Source organism: Eulemur rufifrons, chromosome 7, assembly GCF_041146395.1.
Source record: "Eulemur rufifrons isolate Redbay chromosome 7, OSU_ERuf_1, whole genome shotgun sequence".
Taxonomy (NCBI): Eukaryota; Metazoa; Chordata; class Mammalia; order Primates; family Lemuridae; genus Eulemur; species Eulemur rufifrons.
The window spans coordinates 59492139-59515443 of NC_090989.1; the positions used below are offsets into that span (position 1 = coordinate 59492139).

Sequence of the window (23305 nt, forward strand, 5' to 3'; positions counted from 1 at the left end):
TTATTCTGATTATTTATAGCATTTTCTGTAATTTTCTCTTTTTTTTTAATTTTAGAATATTATGGGGGTACAAGCATTTTGGTTACATAAATTGCCCTTGTACCATTTGAGTCAAAACCACAAGTGTGCCCATCCCACAGATGACATGCATTGCATCCATTAGGTGTGAATTTACTCAAATTCTGCCATGACTACTTTGTACAAAAATCTGTTTACATGGCAGATGATTTTATTTTTATACATTCCTGGAAGTGGTATTAATAAGTCAATGATACAAATATATTTTAAAACTTAGATAGACATCCCTACAATATCCTAGGTAAAGTTTGCACTAATTTACACTATCAATAGGAAGCTATAAAAGTATCAGTTTTCCTACTGACTTGCCAATTCTGGCTATCTTCATTTTGTTAACCCTTTCCTAGTATTACTGGTTTATAATATAACAATTTATTGCTGTTTTATTTTGGACTTCCTTGATTATTAGTAAGGTTTTGACAATTTTCTGTTTGCTATGTCCATGTATCCTTTTGTAAACTGGCAATTTATGTCTTTGACAAATTTCAGTCACTTTTTTAATTGATATTTTGATGTTTTCTTTACTGATCTGTTGGAATTTATTCATAGTCTAATGGCATTGAAGCTTTATCTGTTACCTATTTTTTTAAATCATTTTATTACTTCTTTTAATTTTATATATTGGTTTACAGTCAAATTTATTCATCTTTTTCTTTATACTTTTTTCATGCACTTTTATGCTAAGAGCCTTTCATACTCTGTTGAGAGACATATTTATTGGTGATTCTTCTAGCCTTTTTCTTTATTTTTTACTTTTAAATCTTTAAGAGATTTGGTATTATTTTTCATAAGTTGTTCAGTAGAAATACAACTTTATTTTTTTCTTAATTAACTTATTCAAAACCATTTGTTGCATAATCATACATGATTTTAAATCAACCTGTATCATGTGATCTTAACATATGCAGTAGTGTTTTGGGCCTTTCATTTAGATTCACTGACTTGATCATACTTCAATCAAAACTGTATTATGTTAATTATTTTATCTTTATAATATATGTTAACATCTAGCAGTAGAAGTCTTTCTCCTCAACAAAATAATTATTTTTTTTAAGTTGCTATTTTTTTCTGTCCAAGATTATTCATAATTAATTTGATAAATGTATTATAATTTCAATTTTAAAATGCTCCAAAGTAATTTTTAGGTACATAAGAAATTCTATTTACCTTGGAGAAAATTGCCATCTTTACATTTTTAACCTCTTTACATCTTTAATGTTATTTGCATTGCCATTCAAGAACTATTTCATTTTATTAAAAAAAAAAATACCTAAGCAGACAAAAACTGTTCTTTTATTCTCTCAATTTCTGCATTTATGTTCTCTAAATTGCTTAAGTTATTCTTAGATTATTTTATATTTTTGTAGCTTTTTGAGTGGCCACCTTTAATATTTTTATAAGTATTTATTATAACTAAATATAAAAAGTATTGATGTTATATATTTGTTCAGATAACTGGACAACTTATCAAACTGTTAAAAATGTTAATATACTTTCTCATTAATTTATAAGTTTGTTTTAGTAATCATATTAGGTGATATGGTAATAAGTGTATTTACTCCTTTCCCATAATTAAATCTTTTCATTTCATTGTCTTGTTCCATTGCATTGACTAGGACTTTGAGATTAATGTTAAATAATAGTAAAGATTGTTGTTATCCTTGCCTTAGTCCTCACTTTAATTACTGTTGATGTTATCCGTTTTTTTCATGTTAAGAAATATATCCTCTATGCTTAGCTTGCTAAGTTTATGAGCATTTAATAAAATCAGGAATAGAAGTTGAATTATATCATATATCTTTTGTTAGTTATTGAAATTATCTCATGATTTTTCTCCTTTGACCTTTTAATATCACATCTTTTTTCATTTCTTTATAACAGATTGCGCTTAAAAAAATACTTCTTAATTATGCTATATTTAATATAATTTTGGATTTTATTCACTGGTTTTTAATCCTAATACCTGCCTTAAGTATTAATGTTTGCGTTTCACTTTTATTTTGAAATAATTTGAAGTTTACAGAAAAATTGCAAGAACAATACAAATAACTCCCATATACCCTTTACTCAAAGACTCTATTGAACTTTTGTCAATTGCTGGAAGGTCCAGTGTAGGCTCAGACATTACACTCAGTTGTCATGTCACTCTAGCCACCTTCAATCTTGGGCAGTTCCTCAGTCTTGCCTAACTTTCATGACCTTGGCATTTATGAAGATTAAAGGCCAGTTTTCTATAGAATATCTTTCCACCTGGGTGTGCCCAATGTCTTCTTATGATTAGACTCAGGTTTTGGAAAAAAAAAAAAAAATCACAAAACTGAGGCTGTGTTCTGCTCATTGCCTCCTATCTTTTGGCATATGATGCCAATTTGTCCCATTACTGATATTGTTAACTTTCATCACTTGGTTAATATGGTGTCAGCTAGGTTACTCTACATTTTTATTTTTTATTCTTTTTTCTCTATGTAATTAATAAATATTTTTATGGGGAGCTACTTTGACATTATGTAAAAATTTAATTCCTTATTTCATTTTCACCTACAAGTTTTAGAATCCATTAATATTTCTTGCCTGAATTAATTATTTCTGCAATAGTTGCCAAATGCTATTTATCAAATTCCATCATTCCTTCTACATTTGTTAGTATTCTAAGAAAGGGCTCTATATTATCTTTATTTAATAACTATTATTTAATTCATATCACTATTATAATATATTGAAATTATTTATTTCAATATCCAAATTGTCCCAGACTTGGTTGGTGGAAGCTCCTTTCAAGCTGGCATCTGTGTACATTTGGCATGCCTTCTCATTTTTTAAGTATATCCCTACTTTCTGGCATGAAATATGCTCCAAGCTCATACTGTTCCTTCTATGTCCCAATCCTGGGATCAGGTATTTCTCCAAAGAACCCTTGTTCCTTTTAGTGGATAGTGAGATTTTAAAACCAAAATCTGGATGCTAGGTACTAGGTATACTCATTGCATGTCTCTCTCTCTCTCTCTCTCTCTCTCTCTAGCTCTCTGTGCTCCCGCATTAAAACTCATGAATAATACCACAGGGTTCGTTTTACCTTTCTCCCTCTCCAAAGTTATACCTCTCCAACAATAAGAAACTGGTTATCATTATCCTCAACATATTTATTTATTTGCTCAATTCTCTTCAACGCAGCCATGGTCCCTCCTGGACGGCCTCCTCACTCAAACACCCTCTGGCATGAACCCTGGGCCTTTCAGGGATGTCACCCCACTCAGAAACCCTCTTTGTATAGGCCTTGACATAGGTTGGGCTACTTTTCCTCTACATTGCAGCTTGCCTAATCGATTTTTGACTAAAAAAAAAGACAGGGGCCTTATCGTGTTTTATATACTTAATTTGTTTGTCACTCAGGCAGACCTAGGACTGGAAAAGTTTTAAAGGCAATGCACATCATCTAGGAGACTGTTGTGCAAAAATGAGTGTTTCCTATTTGTAGCAAACTGAAAAGAATAAAAGTACCCATATATTGAAAAATATGCATTTATACATGCCATTTTCCCAGACTTTTTAAATATGTGAATTTTAAAAGCTACCTTTAATATTTTTTAGAATACCTATTTAGGTAATATATAGAAAACATAAATGCTACAAATGATGCTGATTTATGGTGGCTTACAGTATTACTTAAAAGCATTTGAAAGGGGTAGAGTAGATTTTCTTATCGTGATAAAGTAAAATCTCTGTGTAAAAACCAACAGATGTGTGAGTAGTCACATACAATATCACGTAAGTGGAAATAAAAATAACTTGTCACACAAACTGGATGTAGTTATAATATCTAGCACATGCATATCTAATATATAATAAGCCCTTATCTCCAAATCTTCCTAATAACCCTGAAAATTCTGACCATAAGGTATTAAAATACTCATAGATGCAATGACTCAAGATTTGAATATACTAATGAAAGAAAAATAAAGATTTGAATATAGCTGAACATTATACATTAATCTCTACCTTCAAGTAGCTTTCTTCATTGCTGAGAATTTTATATTAAGCCAAATTTGGTGCCACTATTGGTACTGATAACTTTTTCTCTCTGTTTAAAAAGTTTTCTCTCATCCTCAAGAAGGACAAATGCAGTTTAGATTAGAAAGTATGTGGATGTAAATGGTTTATTTACTTTAATAACTAAGGGTGGACTGCAGCTATATACAGAAAGCTTGGCGATAGTGATGAACCATGCATGTATGGGATAGATTTAGATAAAACTTGAAGTCCTTCTTTTGGGAGAATATCAAGTTAAAACTGCATGAGTTTATATTCCGCAAATTTTTTGCCAAAGTTTGACTTTTCCCCTTTACATTAGCTGTCTGGTTGCTAATGTGGATAGTGATGTCTTTCAAGTCTGCACCTGACCTATTAACAACCAACCAAGAGGCTGTTGTATGAAAAATTAAGCTGAAGAGTAGGAAAATTAGTAGACTTCAGCATATGAAATCCAAATGAGAAAACTTCAGTTAATCATTAAGATTCTCAATAATTAATACAATTAATCCTAAGAACAAATCTAAGTAATGAAGATTTCAAATTCTTATCTTATTAGAATGCCTTAAAAATGAAAAGAGATACAAGCTAAATTCAATTTCAATGTACTCGTAAAACTTTTGTATGAAATTCATAGGCAATGTTCAATTGTTGAAAAACTAATCAATTCAACATGCTATTTATTAAGGAAGGAAAAGAAGGGCTAGAAAGAAAGAAGAAAGAAGGAAGTAACAAAGAAGGGAAAGAAGAGAGAAATTGAGAAAGCAAAAAGGAGACCTTCTTGGAGTTCTGGGTAATAGATTCTGGTCAGCATTAGGAATGCTTAAGAGAACTGTAAAACTTACTTCTAAAAGTTTAAATCCTAGAAACAATAAGTTCTAGACTAATCTTCATAAAAAAATTCAATTTGTGTTTCCTTGTTGAGTTTTCAATTATTAATTATTAATACAAGGACATTTCTATACAATTATAGACAATATAGATATTCTAGGGTTAATAAGATCCAGGAAATACGGCTTTTTAAGTGTGAGGATTTGAAAAGAAACATCAAACATGTTGATATTATGAGGAGTAAAACTCTCACATGTTTTTCACAATTATATTGCTTTAATTGAGGTAATTATGGAAAACATTTCCTGGCAACTAATGGATAGATTCTCACCAGGTTTGTGTGTGATTTGAGTCATAGAGATGAAAAAAAAAAGTCTGGAATTTTGTTTAACACTATAGTGAAATATAAGTATTTATGTATAAATACATTTTAAAACTCCAGCATTTTCAAATTAGGCCACTTTTGAAACAATATTAACCAAATTAGAATAGCATAAGAAAACAGCAAAAGACTCAATATGGGAATGACCACTCTAGTATGGGTACCAACTTGACAATTATGCAATACATAATTAAAAATATGTTAAAAGTTGCAATGTAAGGTGAATGAGGTACATAAAAATAAAGTTCACATTTAAAATATTGTCATGTCAGGATTTCCTTTGTATTCATATACATATGAAGGTTTTTAATGCTACCTTCATAACAAATACCCTAGTTTTCAGTGCCACTATTCCTAAGGCTCAATCACATGACATTACTCTGTTTTAAATGAGTACACAGGTTTATTTTATTTTTAATTTTTACTATTACAAGGTTCTAGTACTTGTTCTGCAGAGTTTTTGTATATAATTTGATGTAGTGTCATATATGAAAATGAGCATACAGACAGCAGTAAATTTCTCTCATGGATTACTTAGATCCCTAGAATAGTAGTTCTTGATTTTTTTGTGTGCATCTGAATCACCTGCAGAACATAACAATCTGCAGAACAAAACAAGTTTTGGTCCCATCCTCAGAAATTCTGATTCAATTTTTCTAAATGTGGTTCTCAGAAATCTGCATTTTTGACAAGTATAAACCAAAATGTGACTTTGCCACAGGTTATATAAGGATCACATCTAGAGAAACACTGTCTTGACACATATGACACATATGTCTCCATATGCAGCATGATCAGAAAAGCCAGGAAATCACAGACTAGGAAACCTCCAGGTAATCCTTGGAGAAGAAATAGGCATTATTAATGGAGAAGAGGCAGAGTACACTGTTTATTTTATTAAAGTTAAGGGTGATGTTTTCTTAATCTTTGATTTTTAAATTTGTAGAGGAGCTGGCATGAGAACCAAAAAAAATTGGCTTTAGATGTGGATCCCTCCGTGCATTAAGCATCTCAAATGCATGTTCATATTTGAGTAGCCTTGACTTCCACAGATGCAATACTTAATACCACGTAATCACAAGTGATCCCAAAGGTCACTATTGATTTGTGAATTTGCTAATGCAAAACTTTCACCTGTGTACCTCATGAAGAAGGTGTGTGGAGCTGTCATTTAGCAAAATATTGAGTTTAGTGAACCATGGAACATATTTATTTCACAAAGGATACTTTGTTTGTAAGGATCCTTGTGAACAGATAAAAACTTACTTCTTCTGTGAAAGGTAATCACCAAAATGAGAGAGAATATATGGGAGATGTTGAAAAGTCACTAATGTTGTAGAAATATATGTATATATAAAAAGAGGACTCTAGGGAAAATGAGATGTAGGAGAAATGTGAGAAGTCATAAACACTCACAAATGTATAAAGTTGAGATTTTTGAAGTCTAGAGCAGTATGCCACAACCATTTTTTTCAGCTTTGATACCTGAAAATGTACAGTTTGGGGAAAGAAAAGATTTTCTTTCTATGGTACTAAGCTAGGTAGGCAGTCTTGGATGGCCTAAGATGGTCCGTGAGAGTTAAGATATTTGTCAATCTACTTGTTCTCTATCTTATGTCTAGCAAGATTAGTTAGGACTATTTGGGAGGGTGTAACGCTATCTGAAATTGAATGGAATTATACAGATTCACTTCCCCATATTATCTTAAGGTATACAATTCTTTTAGAATGGTAGTTCTTTTTTTTTTTTTTTTTTTTGAGACAGTGTCTCACTCCATTGCCCTGAGTAGAGTTTTGTGGTGTCAGCTTAGCTCACAGCAACCTCAAACTCCTGGGCTCAAGCAATCCTCCTGCCTCAGCCTCCCAAGTAGCTGGGACTACAGGAGAACACCACTGCCCAGCTAAGTTTTTATTTTTAGCAGAGATGGGGTCTCACTCTTGCTCAGGCTGGTCTTGAACTCCTGAGTTCAAGCAATCCTCCTGCCTTGGCCTCCCAGAGTGCTAGTATTACGGAGGTGAGCCTAGAATGGTGGTTCTTAAGGTGTGGTCACTACACCAGCAACATCAGTGTCACCAGGGAATATGCTATAAATGCAAATTCCCAAGCACTGCTCAGATCCACTGAATCAGAAATTTCAAAGATCTCCCACCAATTTTAAATTTAACCAACCCTCTGTGTATTGCTGATATACACTGCATTTGCTACTCAAACATCCTTAATAAAGGTAGGTATGAACTTAAAAATGATGCTAGTCTAAGAAGCCCTTTAGAATCCTAAAGGAGTAAAGGTAAAGACTGGATGCTAAGGAAAAGAACAGCTGAAAAAATGGACTGGAGGGACCCAAAAGAAAAACTGAAAAAGTTAACTACAAAAGTAAAAAGCAATGAGTGAAAGTAGCTGTTAGGCTCTGGGTGGCACCCCAGGATGAGAGCGAGCCTTGTGGAACTACTGGAGCACCAGCAGCATCATGGTATTCATTATCATCATCATCATCAACATCATCAACATCATCATTATCATCATCCATCTACTGGGCAAGAACCTGCGATCTCCAAACAACAGGCTAGCGGTTTACATAGATCATCTAATTTCATCCTTATAATAAATTTAAAAGGATTTAAATTTTAATTTTATCTCTATTTTACATATGACAAAATTGAAGCTTAGAGAAGTTAAGTGCTTTACCCCAAAGTTTATTTAGATAGCAAGAATGGAAACAGATTTGAGTCAGGCAAGGCGCCTGCAGAGCTCACCTTTCTAATTGCATTCTTTAGTGATAGCTCGTAGTCCCTTTAAGCTAAGGGTGGCCTCACTATTGGGTAAGGAAAAGAAATACAGTACTTATTTAACCATTAGTTAAGTAGAATTTGCAGAAACCATCAAAGCAAGACATAAAAAATGCAAAAGGCTCTTAGAACCTGAAGAAAGGTGCTGTGGGGTTGGGGAGAAGAGGGATGTCAGCCATACTTAGAAGCAGAATCGTTGATGTGGTGAAAACCACGTAGAGTTGAGGTAAGGAGTAGGAGTCAATGGGAACAGTGTGAATAGATAAAACCCTGACAACGACAAAGCTGAATGTCCCAGAGGGAAGTGGTTTGGCCATCTGGTGCTAAAGATCAAATTCTAACATGTATATAATTGTCCAAAAATTCCCCTGACTCAGGCTCAAGGAGGAGACAATCCCTTCTTCATTTCACTTATTAAGTACAGTATTTGCTGCTCATTTTCACTGTCAGAGCAATGTGGTTAAGAAGAAAATCTAATAATATCTTGAATCATACAGATATGAATTTGTCCTAAGCCAACAAATAACCTTGGGTAGGTTCCTTATCATCTCTGAATTTTAAGCTTTTGCATATAAAGTTATTAACACCTATTTAGTAGTAATATTATTATAATTAAATGAGATGAGATAATATATGAAGAGTACTTGGAAGTCAGTAGGTTATTTTTTATCCCTTAATATTAAGTTAACTTTAATTTCACTGGCACTGCCATGGCATGAAGGTACAGGCAGTATGATCTAACCTAGTTCTAGTTCTAGCACTCTTGAGATGGTCATGTTTGTAGCTTAAAAGTACATACATAAATTTTTTAAAAGGGAATAAATTTGGCTTAAATATAAATCCTTAAAGTAGTGCTTAAAGTCATAGTAAAAATACTCTATTCCAGTGGAAATCGTTTTAGATTTGATTCCAGGTCTGCTTGGCACCTAACTATCCTCTGAACTGTCTGTGTGATCTTGAGCAAGTAACCTAAATTTAATGAACTTCTATTTTCTCATCCAGAAACCAAGAATATAGGCTCAGACTGTCCAAATTTATTCAGCATAGCAAAATACATAATTTCTAGTTGTGGTCTCTAGGGGCTTTCTAATGATATCAAAGGCTGTGAAGGTACTATAATTGTGTAAAAGTATCATAACATAACCAAGCAGGGTTTTTTAAGCATAATCCATTATAAAGATATATATTAATAAACAATTTTACATCAAAAATCAAAGGAGGATTACATGAAGACCTTTTTAGGGAGAGAAACAGGGAGGGCTGTCTGAGAGCTTGTATGTGTTTTTCTAAGCGAATACTACCAAATGGGTATTTAAATGATTGTATAATACTAAGCTTTAAGACATGCTGGACTTCTCAGTGTTAATTTTGTTCCTACTTACTAGTGCATGAGGGGCTCAGAGGAAATCTAGAATAGTGGTAAACACAATAAAATATTTAGCTACTTAGGCCAAGATGGCAGACCAGAAGCAGCCCATGCACACCACTCTCAAGGAGAGGCTCAAAAGTTGCCAGTGAATGCCCACCTACTGAAAGACCCTCTTGGGGAGAGCACTGTAAATTATCAGAGAAGTGACAAGAGACAAGAGACACTCAGAGAGGAGACAGACAGGGATGGAGAGATCCATTCCCCAAGATCAAAAGGTACCTGGGGGAGATGCCTACAGGTGGGGAAGGGATAAAGGAGAGACCCCAGAGCCCCACACTCCCCGCGTAGACACTGTGACTGTGACTGGAGATATGACCCCTCCTCCCCCCGCCCCTCCACTGCCACAGGCCTCTGTACTGATCAGGGAATTGCTTGGAGTCTGTATGGTAAAGTTGCATCAGAGAACAGGCTCAGCTGGTCTTTTTTCTGGGTTGCCACAGCTGATGCCATTCTGAGCAATCAGGTCCAGGGCACTGGCCTACACAGATATCAGCTTTCCTGCAACTGCCCCCATATCACCCCTTGCTGGACCAGGGAGAAAGCAGGGAGAGCACGTGCTATCACATGCCAGTGACTGGGAGCCAGGTGACCCTCCCACCAGGGAATTTAGGTGCCAATACCATTCAAGAGGGCCCACAGTAGCAGCCCCTATGTGAACTGTGTGAGCAGAGGGCCCTGGCCATCGAACAGACCATCCCACATGGCCCTGTACTCTGATCAGTGGAACAAGCCCCCTGGCCCCATGCACTGCCCCATTGAGGTCTATGCCCCTGCAAACCCACATGCCAGCCGACAGGCCATGCCACCGTGGACCCACAAAGTGAGTAAAAAGTCCCCTGGCCCTGCACACCATGTGAAGGTACACAACCCCATGGGCCATGCCTTCTGTTGTTGTACACTGGCCAGCAGGCTATGCCCTTGTGGCCCCACATGCCAACCAGTGGAAGAAGCTCCCGGCCCTGTGTGCTGCATGGAGGTCCACACCCCCATGGACTTGTGCACTGTTTGGAGGTCCACGCCCCTGTGGAGTTGTGTGCTCACTGGCAGGTCACGCCCCTGTGGACCCACACACAATGAGGCGGGCCATACCCTCTGGCCCTGAATGCCACACAATGGGCCATATCCCCTAGTTTTGTGCACCAGCCAGCAGGCCATGTTGTCACAGCCCTTGTGCCAACCAGTGGAACAAGCCCCTCACCCCCACATACCGTGGACCCACACACTGGCCAGCAGGCCACACCCCTGTAGCACTGCACAATGCCATGCCTTCAGTCCAGTTCTCCACCATAGACCCACTGGCCACAAGCCATCCCCTGCCCTTACACCTAGACCTGGGTGAGAGTGACTGCTCAAAGCCCTGACAGCTGTGTTCACTGCCTAGCTAGCCTGATCAAGCAGCCACTGCCACCACCACCACCACTGGGAGATCTGGGTAGAGCAATCTCCCACAATGCCTGTCTCTGTGGAGAGGGACTAACCCAGACCCCTGTCTGAGCTTCCAACAGTGGCCTAGGGACCAACCTACCTCTCCACATGAAGATCCCCCAGCACCAGCTTAGATTGTGATAACCACAGGGGAATGGGACAATGTAGAACAGCTACATTATAAGATCTCAGTGCATCTGCCCCTCTTTTACTGGATCAGTCTTCCTGAATAGGACATAAAAGCCCTATCTAGAGACCTCTCCTTCTTCTAACTAAACAGGAGGGTTCCTAGTAAAGGACAACAGGAGCACTGCAAACCTATCTGCCTTAAACTGAGAGAAGAAGTTTTAGATGAGAAGAAATCATCAAAAGAACTCTGGCAGCATGAAAGAAGAAGGTAGTTCAATATCCCCAAAGGATCACAATAGACCTATTGTAATGGGATCCAACCATAAGAAATTGTCAAAATGTCAGAAATGGAATTCAGAGTACGGATGGCAAATAAGATGAATGGGATTGAAGAGAAAGTTGAAAGCCAACACAAATAAGGTAAAAATATATTTCCAGACATGAATGAAAAAAATGAAAAAGTTGCTAAGGAGACAGACAACATAAGAAAGGATACAGTAGAATTTAAAGAAATGAAAGAGTAACTTAGGGAACTTCAAAACACAGCATAAAGCATCAACAACGGGTTAGACTGAGCAAAACAAAGAATCTTAGAGCTTGAAGACAAGGATTTTGAACCAACACAGGCAGTGAAAAATGCAGAAAAAAGAAGAAAGAAAATTGGAAGACTGAACAATCAATCACTCAGAGAAATATGGGACTAAAGTGAGCCAATATATGAATTATAGGTAGACCTGAGAAGAAGAAACAGCAAAAATCATGGAAAATCTATACAAGAGAGTTATTGAGGAAAATTTCCTTTATATTTCCAGAGATTCAGATATCCACATATAAGATAGTCATTGAATGCCAAAAGATTTATAGAAAATAAGATATTTCCGAGACAAATAGTCATCAACCTGGCCAAAGTCAAAGTGAAGGAGAAAATTTTACAAGCTGCAAGATAAAAGTAACAGCTAACTTATAAAGGAAAGCTCATGAGGGTAACAACAGACTTCTTAGCTGAGACCTTAAAAGCCAAAAAGGATTTGGGTCCCATTATTAATCTTCTTAAACAACAATTGTCAGCAAAGAGTTTTGTATCCTGCAAAACTAAGTTTCGTAAATGATGGAGAAATAAAGACTTTTCCAGGCAAACAAACATTAAGGGAATTTGTCACTACTAGACCTGCCCTACAAGAAATGCTCAATAGTACAGTGTATATAAAACAGCACAATAGACACCCACTAGTGTAAAAATGCGCGAAAATCAATGCTCACTACTCTTACAAAACAATAGCACAAGAGGGAAAACAAAACAACAAGGTATCATCCAACATGAGGAACAGAACAGTACCCCACATATCCCTAGTAACACTGATGTGAATGACCTTAATGTTCCAATTAAAAGACATAGACTGACTGAATGGATGAAAATATATTGCCCAAGTATATGCTATCTCCACAAAACCCATCTAACTCACAAGGATATTCATGGACTCAAGGAAAAAGGATGGAAAAAAAAAATATTCAAAGCAGATGAAAACCAAAAGTGAGCTTGTGTAGCCATTCTCATATCAGATAAAATTGACTTTAAATAAACAATGATAAGAAAAGGACAAAGATGATCATTATATATTGATAAAAGGGGAAATTCAACAATAGGACATAATAATTCTGACTATATATGCACCTAAGACAGGAGCGCTAAGATTCATAAAACAAATTCTACTAGATCTAAGCAGAGAAATAAACAGTAGCAAATCATATCACCAAGACTTCAACTCCCCACTGATAAAACTGGACAGATCATCAAAGCAGAAAATCAACAAAGGAATACTAGAACTAAATGGAACTCTAGAACAAATGGACCTGACAGACATTTACAGAACACTCTACCCCAAAAGTACAGAATATACATCCTTCTCATCAGCACATAGGACATTTTCTAAGACTGATCATATCCTAGGCCACAAAGGAAGTCTTAGCAAATTCAGAAAAATTGAAATCATGCCATGTATATTCTCAGACCACAGTGGAATAAAACTAAAAATCAATTCCACGAGAAACTCTCAAATCCACACAAAGTCATGGAAATTAAACAAGCTGCTACTGAACAATCCTTGGGTCACTGATGAAATTAAGATGGAAATCAAAGATTTTTTTGAACTGAATGGCAAAAGGGACACAAGCTTTCAAAATTTATGGAATATAGCAACGGCAGTGCTAAGGAGAAAATTTATATCCTTAAATGCTTACATCAAAAAGACAGAAGACAAATTTCTAGTTCACATCTCAAGGAACTATAAAAAGAAATCAAACCACACTCAAAGCTGGGAGAAGAAAGAAAAACAAAGTTCAGCGTAGAAATAAATGAAATGGAAACCAAAAAAACAATACAAAGGATCGATGAAATAAAAAGTTAGTTCTTTGAAATGATAAACAGAATCAATAGAACACTAGCCAGATTAACTAGAAATTGAAGAGAAAGGACTCATCCTCAATATAAAATGAAAAAAGAGACATTACAACTGATACTACAGAAATACCAAATATTGTCCATGAATACTATAAAATTTTCTATGCACACAAACTTGAAAACCTAGAGGAAATGGAAAAATTCCTGGAAACACACAAATTCCCAGTCCTGATTGAGGAAGAAATAGAAATCCTGAACAGACCAATTGCCTGCGGTGAGATCCAGGTAATAATAAAAAATCTTGCAACCAAAAAAGTCCCAGAGAAGACAGAATTACAGTTGAATTCCACCAAATCTACAAAGGAGAATTGGTACCAATCCAACAGAAGTTATTCCATAACATCGAGAAAGAGGGATCCTACCTAATTCATTCTGCAAAGCTAGTATCAACTTGATACCAAAACCAGGAAGGGACACAACAAAAAAAGTACAAATCAATATCCCTTATGAACATTAATGCAAAAATTCTCAACAATTCCAGCAATTTCACTACTGGGCATCTACTCAAAGGAAAAGAAATTATTTTATCAAAAAGACACCTGCACTTGAATGTTTATGGCAACACAATCACAATTGCAAAGATGTGGAATCAACCTAAGTGCCCATCAGTCCTTGAATGGGTAAAGAAAATATGGTATAGACACACACACACACACACACACACACACATCATGGAGTACTACTCAGCCATGAAAAGGAATGAAATATTTAGTGAAGTAACAGGAATGGAAAAAGAAACAGCACATGTTCTCACAAATAAGTGGGAGCTAAATTATGTGTGCACCTGGGCACAAAAAGACATAAAGGACATTGGAAACTAAGAAGTGGGGAGGTTGGGAGGAGTAGAGGGATAAAAACTTACCTACTGGGTAAAATGGACACTGTTCTGGTGGCAAGCACACTGAAAGCCCTGACTTCAGCATCATAGAGTGTATTCATGTAACAAAAACTTATGTACCCCCCTAGTATTTTGAAATTAAAAAAAAAAAAAAAAACAAAGAAGAAAAATTATGAAATAATCTCAAAAACTGGTCATTAGATAAACTGTGTTCTAAGGAGCCCTAAATGAATTAGTTCTCTTCCCTCTCTCTGTGTCATTGAATTAGGCAGAAATTCTCCTTTCATTTTGATGTGTATGTGTGTGAATGCATGTGTGCTTGCATTTGTTCTGAGGTAACTGGTAAATTAACCCATTGACATATTTACATGTCTCTAGTTATGTTTACGCATTTAAATGGGTTACCTGAGATCTCAACCCTGGTGTTTCCCTTGTTAAGAAGCTCAAGCACTCTCTACTAAACTACAGGGAAACCATTCTATGCTTTGACTATGGTTGGAAGTTTGCAAGCCAGTAGACATGTCTTTTACAAGCAATAAAATGAAGCTGTCAGCCATTGCAAATGGACCAAGATAGAGGTCATATGACTAAAGCACCCCTGTACCAAGCAGTCTCTGATGTATTTTATTCCAGTTTCAATCTATTAATCAGAGGAGTTGGGAGAGCAATAATTTAAACGCTGCAATAATCAATTCCATGACACATTAATAGAAGCTACAGTCAAACTTTGCCACACCACTGACTGCATTGGAATCTCGACAGAAGCCCTAGGGCCATGCCTAATTTGCATTAAATTTACATAAAATTGTAAATCAAGAATACATGAACACAGTCCTAATATTTGTTAGTGCTTAGATCTTTCCTGAGAGATGGATTGAAACTACCGTTGGTTCTACTTTGCTTGCAATAAAATTGTGCAGCTGATCAGCTTTGTTATATCCTTCTGCAATCATGGGGAAAGAAACCCAAGAGAGCTAGTTTGAGAGCATGTATATGCCATTTAGGGTTTTCATCCTATAAAACCATGATTCAGATGTGCCTTTGGTAACCCCAGTATAGAAGCAAATTGTCCCCAATGACTTTGCAGAGCCTTGTCACTGGATTTTCTCACAAGTAATTTGTCATTAAGTGGAGACACAAACCACACATGAAGCTGTACAGCTAAGAAGATATCAAGTCATCTGGGAATTTTCATTTTTCCAGAAGACTTTTGCTATCATAAATCAGATAACTAGTGAAAAACAAATAATTAGTGATAATCTTTAGGGTGAAGACAGATAAAACCAAACTTTCTCAAATTCAGCAAAGCATCCCATATCTCATAGGGTAGAAAAGTGGGCTTCATATGGTTCCAAGCATCCTGTGTGTTCTTGTATCTTTGTTTTACCTTGTTCCAATAGCTGTGGGTTTTGCTGTGTTTTCACACTCAGGGCCAGGAGGAAACATTTTCACCATGGGTCCTGGCTCACAGTGACAAGGCTGCTCTCTCTATACTCTCCTTAGCCCACTCATTTTAACTCTATCTTTCTCAGAAGAAAATAGATGCTTAAGTGCAATAATATATTTGAAAGCAGTTTTTTTTTTCAGAAAAGATTTTTCAAATATTTTGTACATCATGATTAATCTCTGCCTCCCACCTCTTCCTTTCCACCCATCTATCCAGCCCTTTTCTTACCTTGCACGATCAAGTAAACTTGGGAGGTCTTGGGCTCATGCTGTGTCTGAACCGAGCAAGTGTAGGAACCCTCATCATAAACATCCACCTTCTGGATTCGGAGGCTATATTCCAGAGAATGACGTTTCTCCAGCTCAACCCGGGGGTCCAGAGACCACTTGTCATGTCCAGCGAAAATGATGCCAGAACGGTTCAACCAGGCCACCTTCGAGTTCTTGTCTTCTACAACACACCTGACAGAGTAGAGTAACAATGTAAGTGCCTTAACCATGACTGTTTCTGCTTTCCTCCTCTATGTGACCAGATTCAACAAGACAAATCAAACAAAAAAATAATTATATGCAGAATGAGTCATTTCCATACCATTTCTGTAGTCCTAAGTATTTTCACTATTTCCTTTAAGATCCAATTACCATGCAATGGATGGATGTCATTATATTAGACTCAATTCAGCAATAAACAATCTGAGTGTGAGTAATGAAGGCAAATAAAGTTAAATTAGTATTGATTTTCCACTGAATTATCTTTTTTTTTTTGTTCAGAAAAAGGCCATTCACAGAGAACTCCATCTGTTTAAGTAATTTTGAGAATATACAGTTAATACTGCGGCATTTTTACTCTATCTTAAACTGTTCATTCTGTTGTAAGTATTGCCTATAGTCTCGTGTGATATAGATTCAAGTTATGCTCCATTGCTATAGGAATTAGACTAGTTTGCTTCTGACCTTTATGAGTTCGCAATGCCCACTTCTAGAAATGAAAACTGTGTGAACAGGTCCAAGAGAAAGTGGATAGGGATCGTGTCAAGGAAATCAAAGCAAACATCACCTGGCATAAGTCTGGTTCCAGCTGCTGAAGGCAGCAGGTTGTTTGGTGGCAAGATAGGTTGCTACCAGCATTTCTGGTCACACCAAATGAATGCAGTCTTTTATGGAAGATGAAGAAACTAATTTTATAGTTTATATTCCAAGGAAAGTAAAGGAAAAATGACTACTTTTTTTAGGAACCTAAAAAGGGTCTCTGTCTGAAACATGAAAGAAAGAGGCAAAGAACATGCATTATTGGAGAAGGTATAAATACTTTCTGGTGAGTATGGTTTTCTTCTTCAATTCCAGCAAGAATCTGGCAATAGAAAGATAAAGCAAAAAACAAAAAACTAAAAAACTTCTCTCTGTATCCCTTAGGCAAGACGTATGCCTACCACGCAGGGAGATTGCTCCATACCCTGTTTGCAGCTGCAGAGCCAGCTGTTCGAAACCCTAGGGCATGAGGGAATGGACAGAAAGAGCCAGGAACACAGCAGCAGAACAGTGGAAATACCATGTGCCCCTGTATTTTCTAAACCAAGTTAAATCCAAGTTTTCTCTGAAGTCAAAACAGCTAGGCATAGAGATTCCACACCTACGCGTAGACAGAAAATTGATGCATAATCCACAGGCTGTCCACCTAGGGATATAGCGGCCAACTGGTATCTCATAAGAAAAAAGCTGTCTTTTTAAATACCTCATCTATAGTGCTAATACCTCTTTATCCCATTATTCTTAGGTGAAGTGTATAAGTTATTTAGAGTGGGAATTTGACTTAATCAGTTGGATGCCAAGATATACAGGTTTTACTTTTCTTCTTTCCCTGTTTGTTTTCATAAACATAACTAGATATAGGTATCATTTGATATCCCCAATTCCCAGTGTATGTTTCTCTGCCATGCAGATATTATTGGGAATCATTTAACATGTTTGATAATTTAGAGCTCCTCTATGGGGAGCACAAAGCTAACTTCCTAGATGCTTGATGCTTCTTTCCAGACTTGATTATACTTCTACTGTTTTATGCTTTTCTGACATTTCTCTGCCCTTGGTGTTATTCACAGCACCTGTCAATTTAGAATCGTTGATGAATTAATTCATAGGATGTTTGCTGTCTTATTCTAGATCATTAATGAAATTATTGAATGTAGATTTATTGTTTTTCTATTCTACTGGGGATAGAAACTTACCTGCAAAATATATTCTAAATCTTCTATCACATTTCCCTTTGCATTTTTCTCATCTGCACAGCTTAACACAACAATGACTAGATTTGCTACATCACAAACATTTATTCTGAATGCCTTTTAGCCCCGAATGTGGCACTAATCTGTCCAATTTTGAAAAAAAAAAAAAACACTTTATATGTTTTACATAAAGATGGCCTGTCAATCAAATAAAGACAGAGATTTTGCCTTATTCATTTAGGTACTGCTGGAAGCTAATCTGAGATAAAATAGACACTTGGTAAATCCCTGTTTTGTAAACTAATGGGACCACACATGCAGACATATGGTTACCTATATTCTACCTCCCAATCCCAAGTCCTACAACATCTCTATAAATAAATATGGAAATTTATTTAACAATGTAAGGTAGAGTTTTTCAGTCAGGTCTTTAGGGTATTCTGACATTTTAGCAATTTTTAAATTGCTAAAATTTTAAAAGTTAAGATCATACAGATCATTATTCCAAATTATTCTCATGTTCAGATCTATCTTACCTAAAGAAGTAATTGACTATTTCAGCAAAATTGTCAGATCCATAAAAGTGCATCTACTGAAATAATACGTTATGTGAAAATTTTATTATGACAATCTATACATCTTATTTTTATTTTTGGTTTCATCTGTATCTATTTTTTAAAGTTTTCTTTTACTTACAAACAAGTGAAAGGTATATTAGAATGCACACATACTTTTTATTGACTCAGCCAAAGTGCCAGAGCATAATATAGTACAGTATTTTTAAAAAGGAAATCACATCTTCAAATCTTTGAGGGTACTTTTTTTATGTACTCAGTAGTTCCAAAGTAAATGTATTGGCCCTATAAATTGGCAAATAATCCTTCTACAATGCGACTAAAACTTTCCTAATGCAAAGTGAGCAAAGGAATAATGCAATTTAAGAATACAATTTATTTTTTAATATTAAAATTTTGATTTAAGGTCACAACTATTTTTAACTGTAAGAAGAACATATTTAAAAAGAGGTAGTAGAAGCCAACGTAATAGTCTCAATTTGTAGATCTCTATGTTTACTAAGTGAAAATAACCAGTCACATGGGTAGTCAGTCACAGATCACCTGGCTATACAGAAATGAGAAATGCTGATATAAATGCAGACCCAGGTTACTAGCATTCACCGATTCATGAATAATAATCATGGACTTGCACCTAGGAGGTAAGTTGTCTAACTGTGAATTAGGCAGGGCTGTGGACTAAATGGGAATTCTTGGACCATAACATCCTGATATGATAACAGTGAATTATCACCCACCTGGAATGGTGCTTCAGAACAGGACAATTTAATTCTAAATTGTGCACCTAATAACTATCTCCACAATCAACCTTGGCTAAAGCAAGAAAAGTGTGAAGAGATGTATTTTAAAAATCCATTTCTGTTATGTGTTGTTTGAGTTAATAGAATGTTGCCTGGAGGAGCTCATGATGTTGCAAATAATTCCCAGATTTAGAAGGGACTAGACCCTAAAGAGAGTGGGTGTTAGTGCCATGAGGAGAGGGTCCTTCCACTTTAGGTGGAAATTCTTGCAGGTGGCTAAGAACATGGGGGTATGATACAGAGTGCTACCGCTCCAAGAAATCTTCTCTCATCACTGTCCCATCCTTGTATGACCTTCTTAAGACCCCCTTCTTATGAACTCATCATACTCCATCCACATTGCATTAGCGTTATTTGCACTCATCTTTTCTCATAAGCTTATTAAGACAATGACCTTCTTGTAATTTACCTATAGAGTCTTCACCGAGGGCAGCATAAACACAATCTACACGGTAGATACTCATTGAAATGTGGAATAAATAAACTTGATCTAATTTAACAAATTGCTATTAGGTCAATTATCAAATATTTATTAACTATCTAATAGATATTGAAAAGAGAATTGAGTGTGTTATGAAAATGAAAGTGAAGAAGAGAATAAATGTGCTCCTTGTTTCCACTTATGAAGAAAGATCACCCCTGGGAACAATCTATAGTACATGAGAAAAACTATAGAAAAGGTATAAAGTGCTAAACAAATGCTTAGTAGGTCGTTCACTTTAACCATGGACCCTCAAATATCAGTTGGGTTACCTATTTAACTATAAACCTATGATTTTGTAATCAGCTTTAAAAAATAGCAGGAAAGGCAAGCAAACAAATTTTTATCTTCCCTGTTCAGTATATTTGATTCCATAAAACTGTCACAAAAAATCAATGCACCCATAAAAATCTCAAGCACTGGTTCTTTGAAAACACTTTTCACCAAGTATCTTATGCACACTTATACAAACAGGTACATTGACAATTCCACTCACATTGCATGAGGCTGGGGATTATGCTTCTAAAGTGATGAGTATAATTGGAGGTAGAAAAGAAATACTAAATTCAGTTTGTACCAATAGATTATTTAATAGCATATTTACAGACAGGAAATCCATGATATAAGTGATATGAATCTACTGGATAATAAGTCTGTTCAATTGCTACTGGACATATCTCTTCATATTTAAAAAGCATTACTGGCTGCTAAAAACATACCAACTTAGCATTCAAATTTATCCAGATTTAGCTTTATATAAATTTCCCTCTATTTCTCAAGAGTATAATCTGGTATTTACTCACTGATAACAAACAAATACATTTACATAATCTCTCACAAGTTATTTATACTCATACTTTTTATATTTCTGGGACTAGGTGCAGGGTAACTAGATGGGTATGACAGATTTATTTGCTTTTTAAATTAAGAAAGAACATTAGGTGAGTGGTTCTCAAATGGGGGCAATTTGTGCTCCCAGATGACATTGGCAATGTCTGGGGACATTTTTTGGTTGTCACAACTGCGGAGGAGGGTGTTGGTACTGGCATCTGGTGGCTAGAGGCCAGGGATGCCGCTCAACGTCCTACAAAGCACAGGACATCCCCCATATCAAAGAAGTATCCCATCCAAAATGTCCAGAGCACCAAGTTTGAAAAACCCTATTTAGATCTCTGGCTCTTGGTTTAGATATCCAGAAGCACAGGGCACACATCAACAGAGCAATGGTATTTTCTTCATAAGAATATACTTCTTAAATTACAGGCGCTTAATTATCACTAGCAACATCTCTGAACTATAAGTCAAGTTCATGACAAAGGCACTACAGAGAAGCCTAGTGATGCTGTGGTTATAAGGTAATAGCTAATGAATCATGCCCCTTTTGTTGTTTTATTTTAATATCCTGATTATATAGTGATATAATTTTGTACACTGTTGACAATGAATGAGAAACCTATAACTTGGTTGGTTCCTAATTTAATGCTGGAGAAAGTATTTAAACCTTAGTAGTGACACCCAGGATAGGGAAGGGAGAATCAATTCAGTTGGGGAAAATTTGATTTTTAAGAAAATTATTCACCTTTGTTCACAGGAAAGCTTTTTTTTATTAACCTTTATTATTTTTTCACATTTGTGAATCTCTCTCATTTGTAAAACGTGGAAGGATTCAAGATGTGAATGGAAAGAATGTCTTCAAGAAAGTTATTTTGATACTGTTTGCTTTGTATCTTCACTCCTACAAATAAAACCCTTAGTGAATCAGCAAAACTGTCATAGAATCATTTCCCTCTAGAAGGAAAGATAATTGGTCTGGGAAGTGATGCTATATATTCCCAGCATTAAAATGTGGAATCAGAAAAAGTTCTAAACAGAAAATGGAATAAAGTATAAAATTATCCCAGATTCTCCTGAGTCAGAAGTCCTTAGTCTGGTTTTATAACATTATTTTAAGTATAATGAATTCCAAGAACTATGCAAACACATCAAAAAAATAAATACTAAATTAGTTGAAAACCAAATGTAAAGAATTTTAAATCATCAATCATTTTGGTTCATCTCTGCTTCAGTACTATGTTCTAAGATTAGACTTAGTTGGAAATAAAAAAAGAAGCCTGGGGATTCACTACTGACACTCAGGAGCCCTGTTAGCCTTTGCTGCAACAAGAAGCTTCGGCTCCCTAGCTTCCCTGCTCCAGCTCTACTTCTTTCCAGACCTGGCTTCTGGCTTGGACCTGGGCCTGCTCTCCAGATCTCATTGTCTTGCTCTTGTGCATGTCTGTCCTCCTCATCTTCATCCCCTTGAACCAGAGACTGATCTTAATTTGATGATGGTTTACTTTTCTAGATCCGTGCCAAATTTTAGTCCAATTAACATCATGACAGCATCTACACAAAAACATTGTCTCCCCTTACCCTCACTCCTTTGCACACATTCATGTACTAATGCCTGCATGTACATATGTACGGGCAAACACATGGAAGTAGTAATGAACATTCAGGGGAAAGTGAGAACAGAGGTAGTAAACTCACAGGAACCAGATTCATGCAAATATATTAGTGGTCACAATGATTCAGAAATCTGTATTCTGATGATGGAGTGTTAGGGTAAAAACACACTGTTCAGTTCCTGAAGATATTAATTTTAGTTCTGCCTTCAGCCTATTAATAGAACACTGGTAAATAATTTTCTGTACCTTAGTTTATTCATAAGTAAGATGAGGCTAATAATACCTGCCCTAGCCTCTTGAAACTACTCTCAGGGTAGTTCTATAAATCAAATGAGATGATGTACATGGAAACATTTCATGAGATGTGAAACAACATATTGTCTCACCATAGGGTATGGTAAATAGTCACATGTGAAAGATAACTATAAAGGAAAAACACTGATTTCTCTAAGTCACATTCAAGAAGTTTATCTCTTTATATTTTATAGTGTGATGACACCCACTAAATATATATTATTACCTAAACTCTCTGATCAATCATGCATTTCTCTAAAATCTTGTTTTGCATTAGTTATTCACATGAGCTGTCCTGCCTTTCTGTGATTGTGTTACCACTTGTAAGAATAATTCATTACCTGAAAGTGAAAAAAGGTCCATATTGGTAAATGGCAAGGCCAGGATAGACTGTGTCATTCTTGGGGTTATCAAAAGACCTTTCTAAACTCACTTTTTCTCTTTTATTATCACAAGAGAACACCTTGTCCAGCCATATATGCATTATTATTACTATATAGGCATATATATGATATATATGATATATACATTGCTATGCTTCAGAATCATTTTCTTGAAGAATAAGGATACTTGCACAACCATGCAGATGGCAGAGGTGAGAAGAAGGGCAGGTGGGAAAGGAGGAGGACCACTGAATGAAGTATTGAGTGCATCTCA

General features: G+C 35.9%; 1 protein-coding gene across 2 annotated transcripts in view; it reads right to left on the reverse strand.

The window, feature by feature from the left end:
* LSAMP (limbic system associated membrane protein) overlaps positions 1-23305 on the reverse strand; it is a 595694-nt gene that overhangs the window by 254209 nt on the left and 318180 nt on the right. For both annotated transcript variants that reach the window (XM_069472648.1, XM_069472647.1), the window contains exon 2: positions 16059-16291. In XM_069472648.1, coding sequence (XP_069328749.1) covers positions 16059-16291 — 233 coding nt within the window. The remainder of the gene's footprint in view (positions 1-16058; positions 16292-23305) is intronic.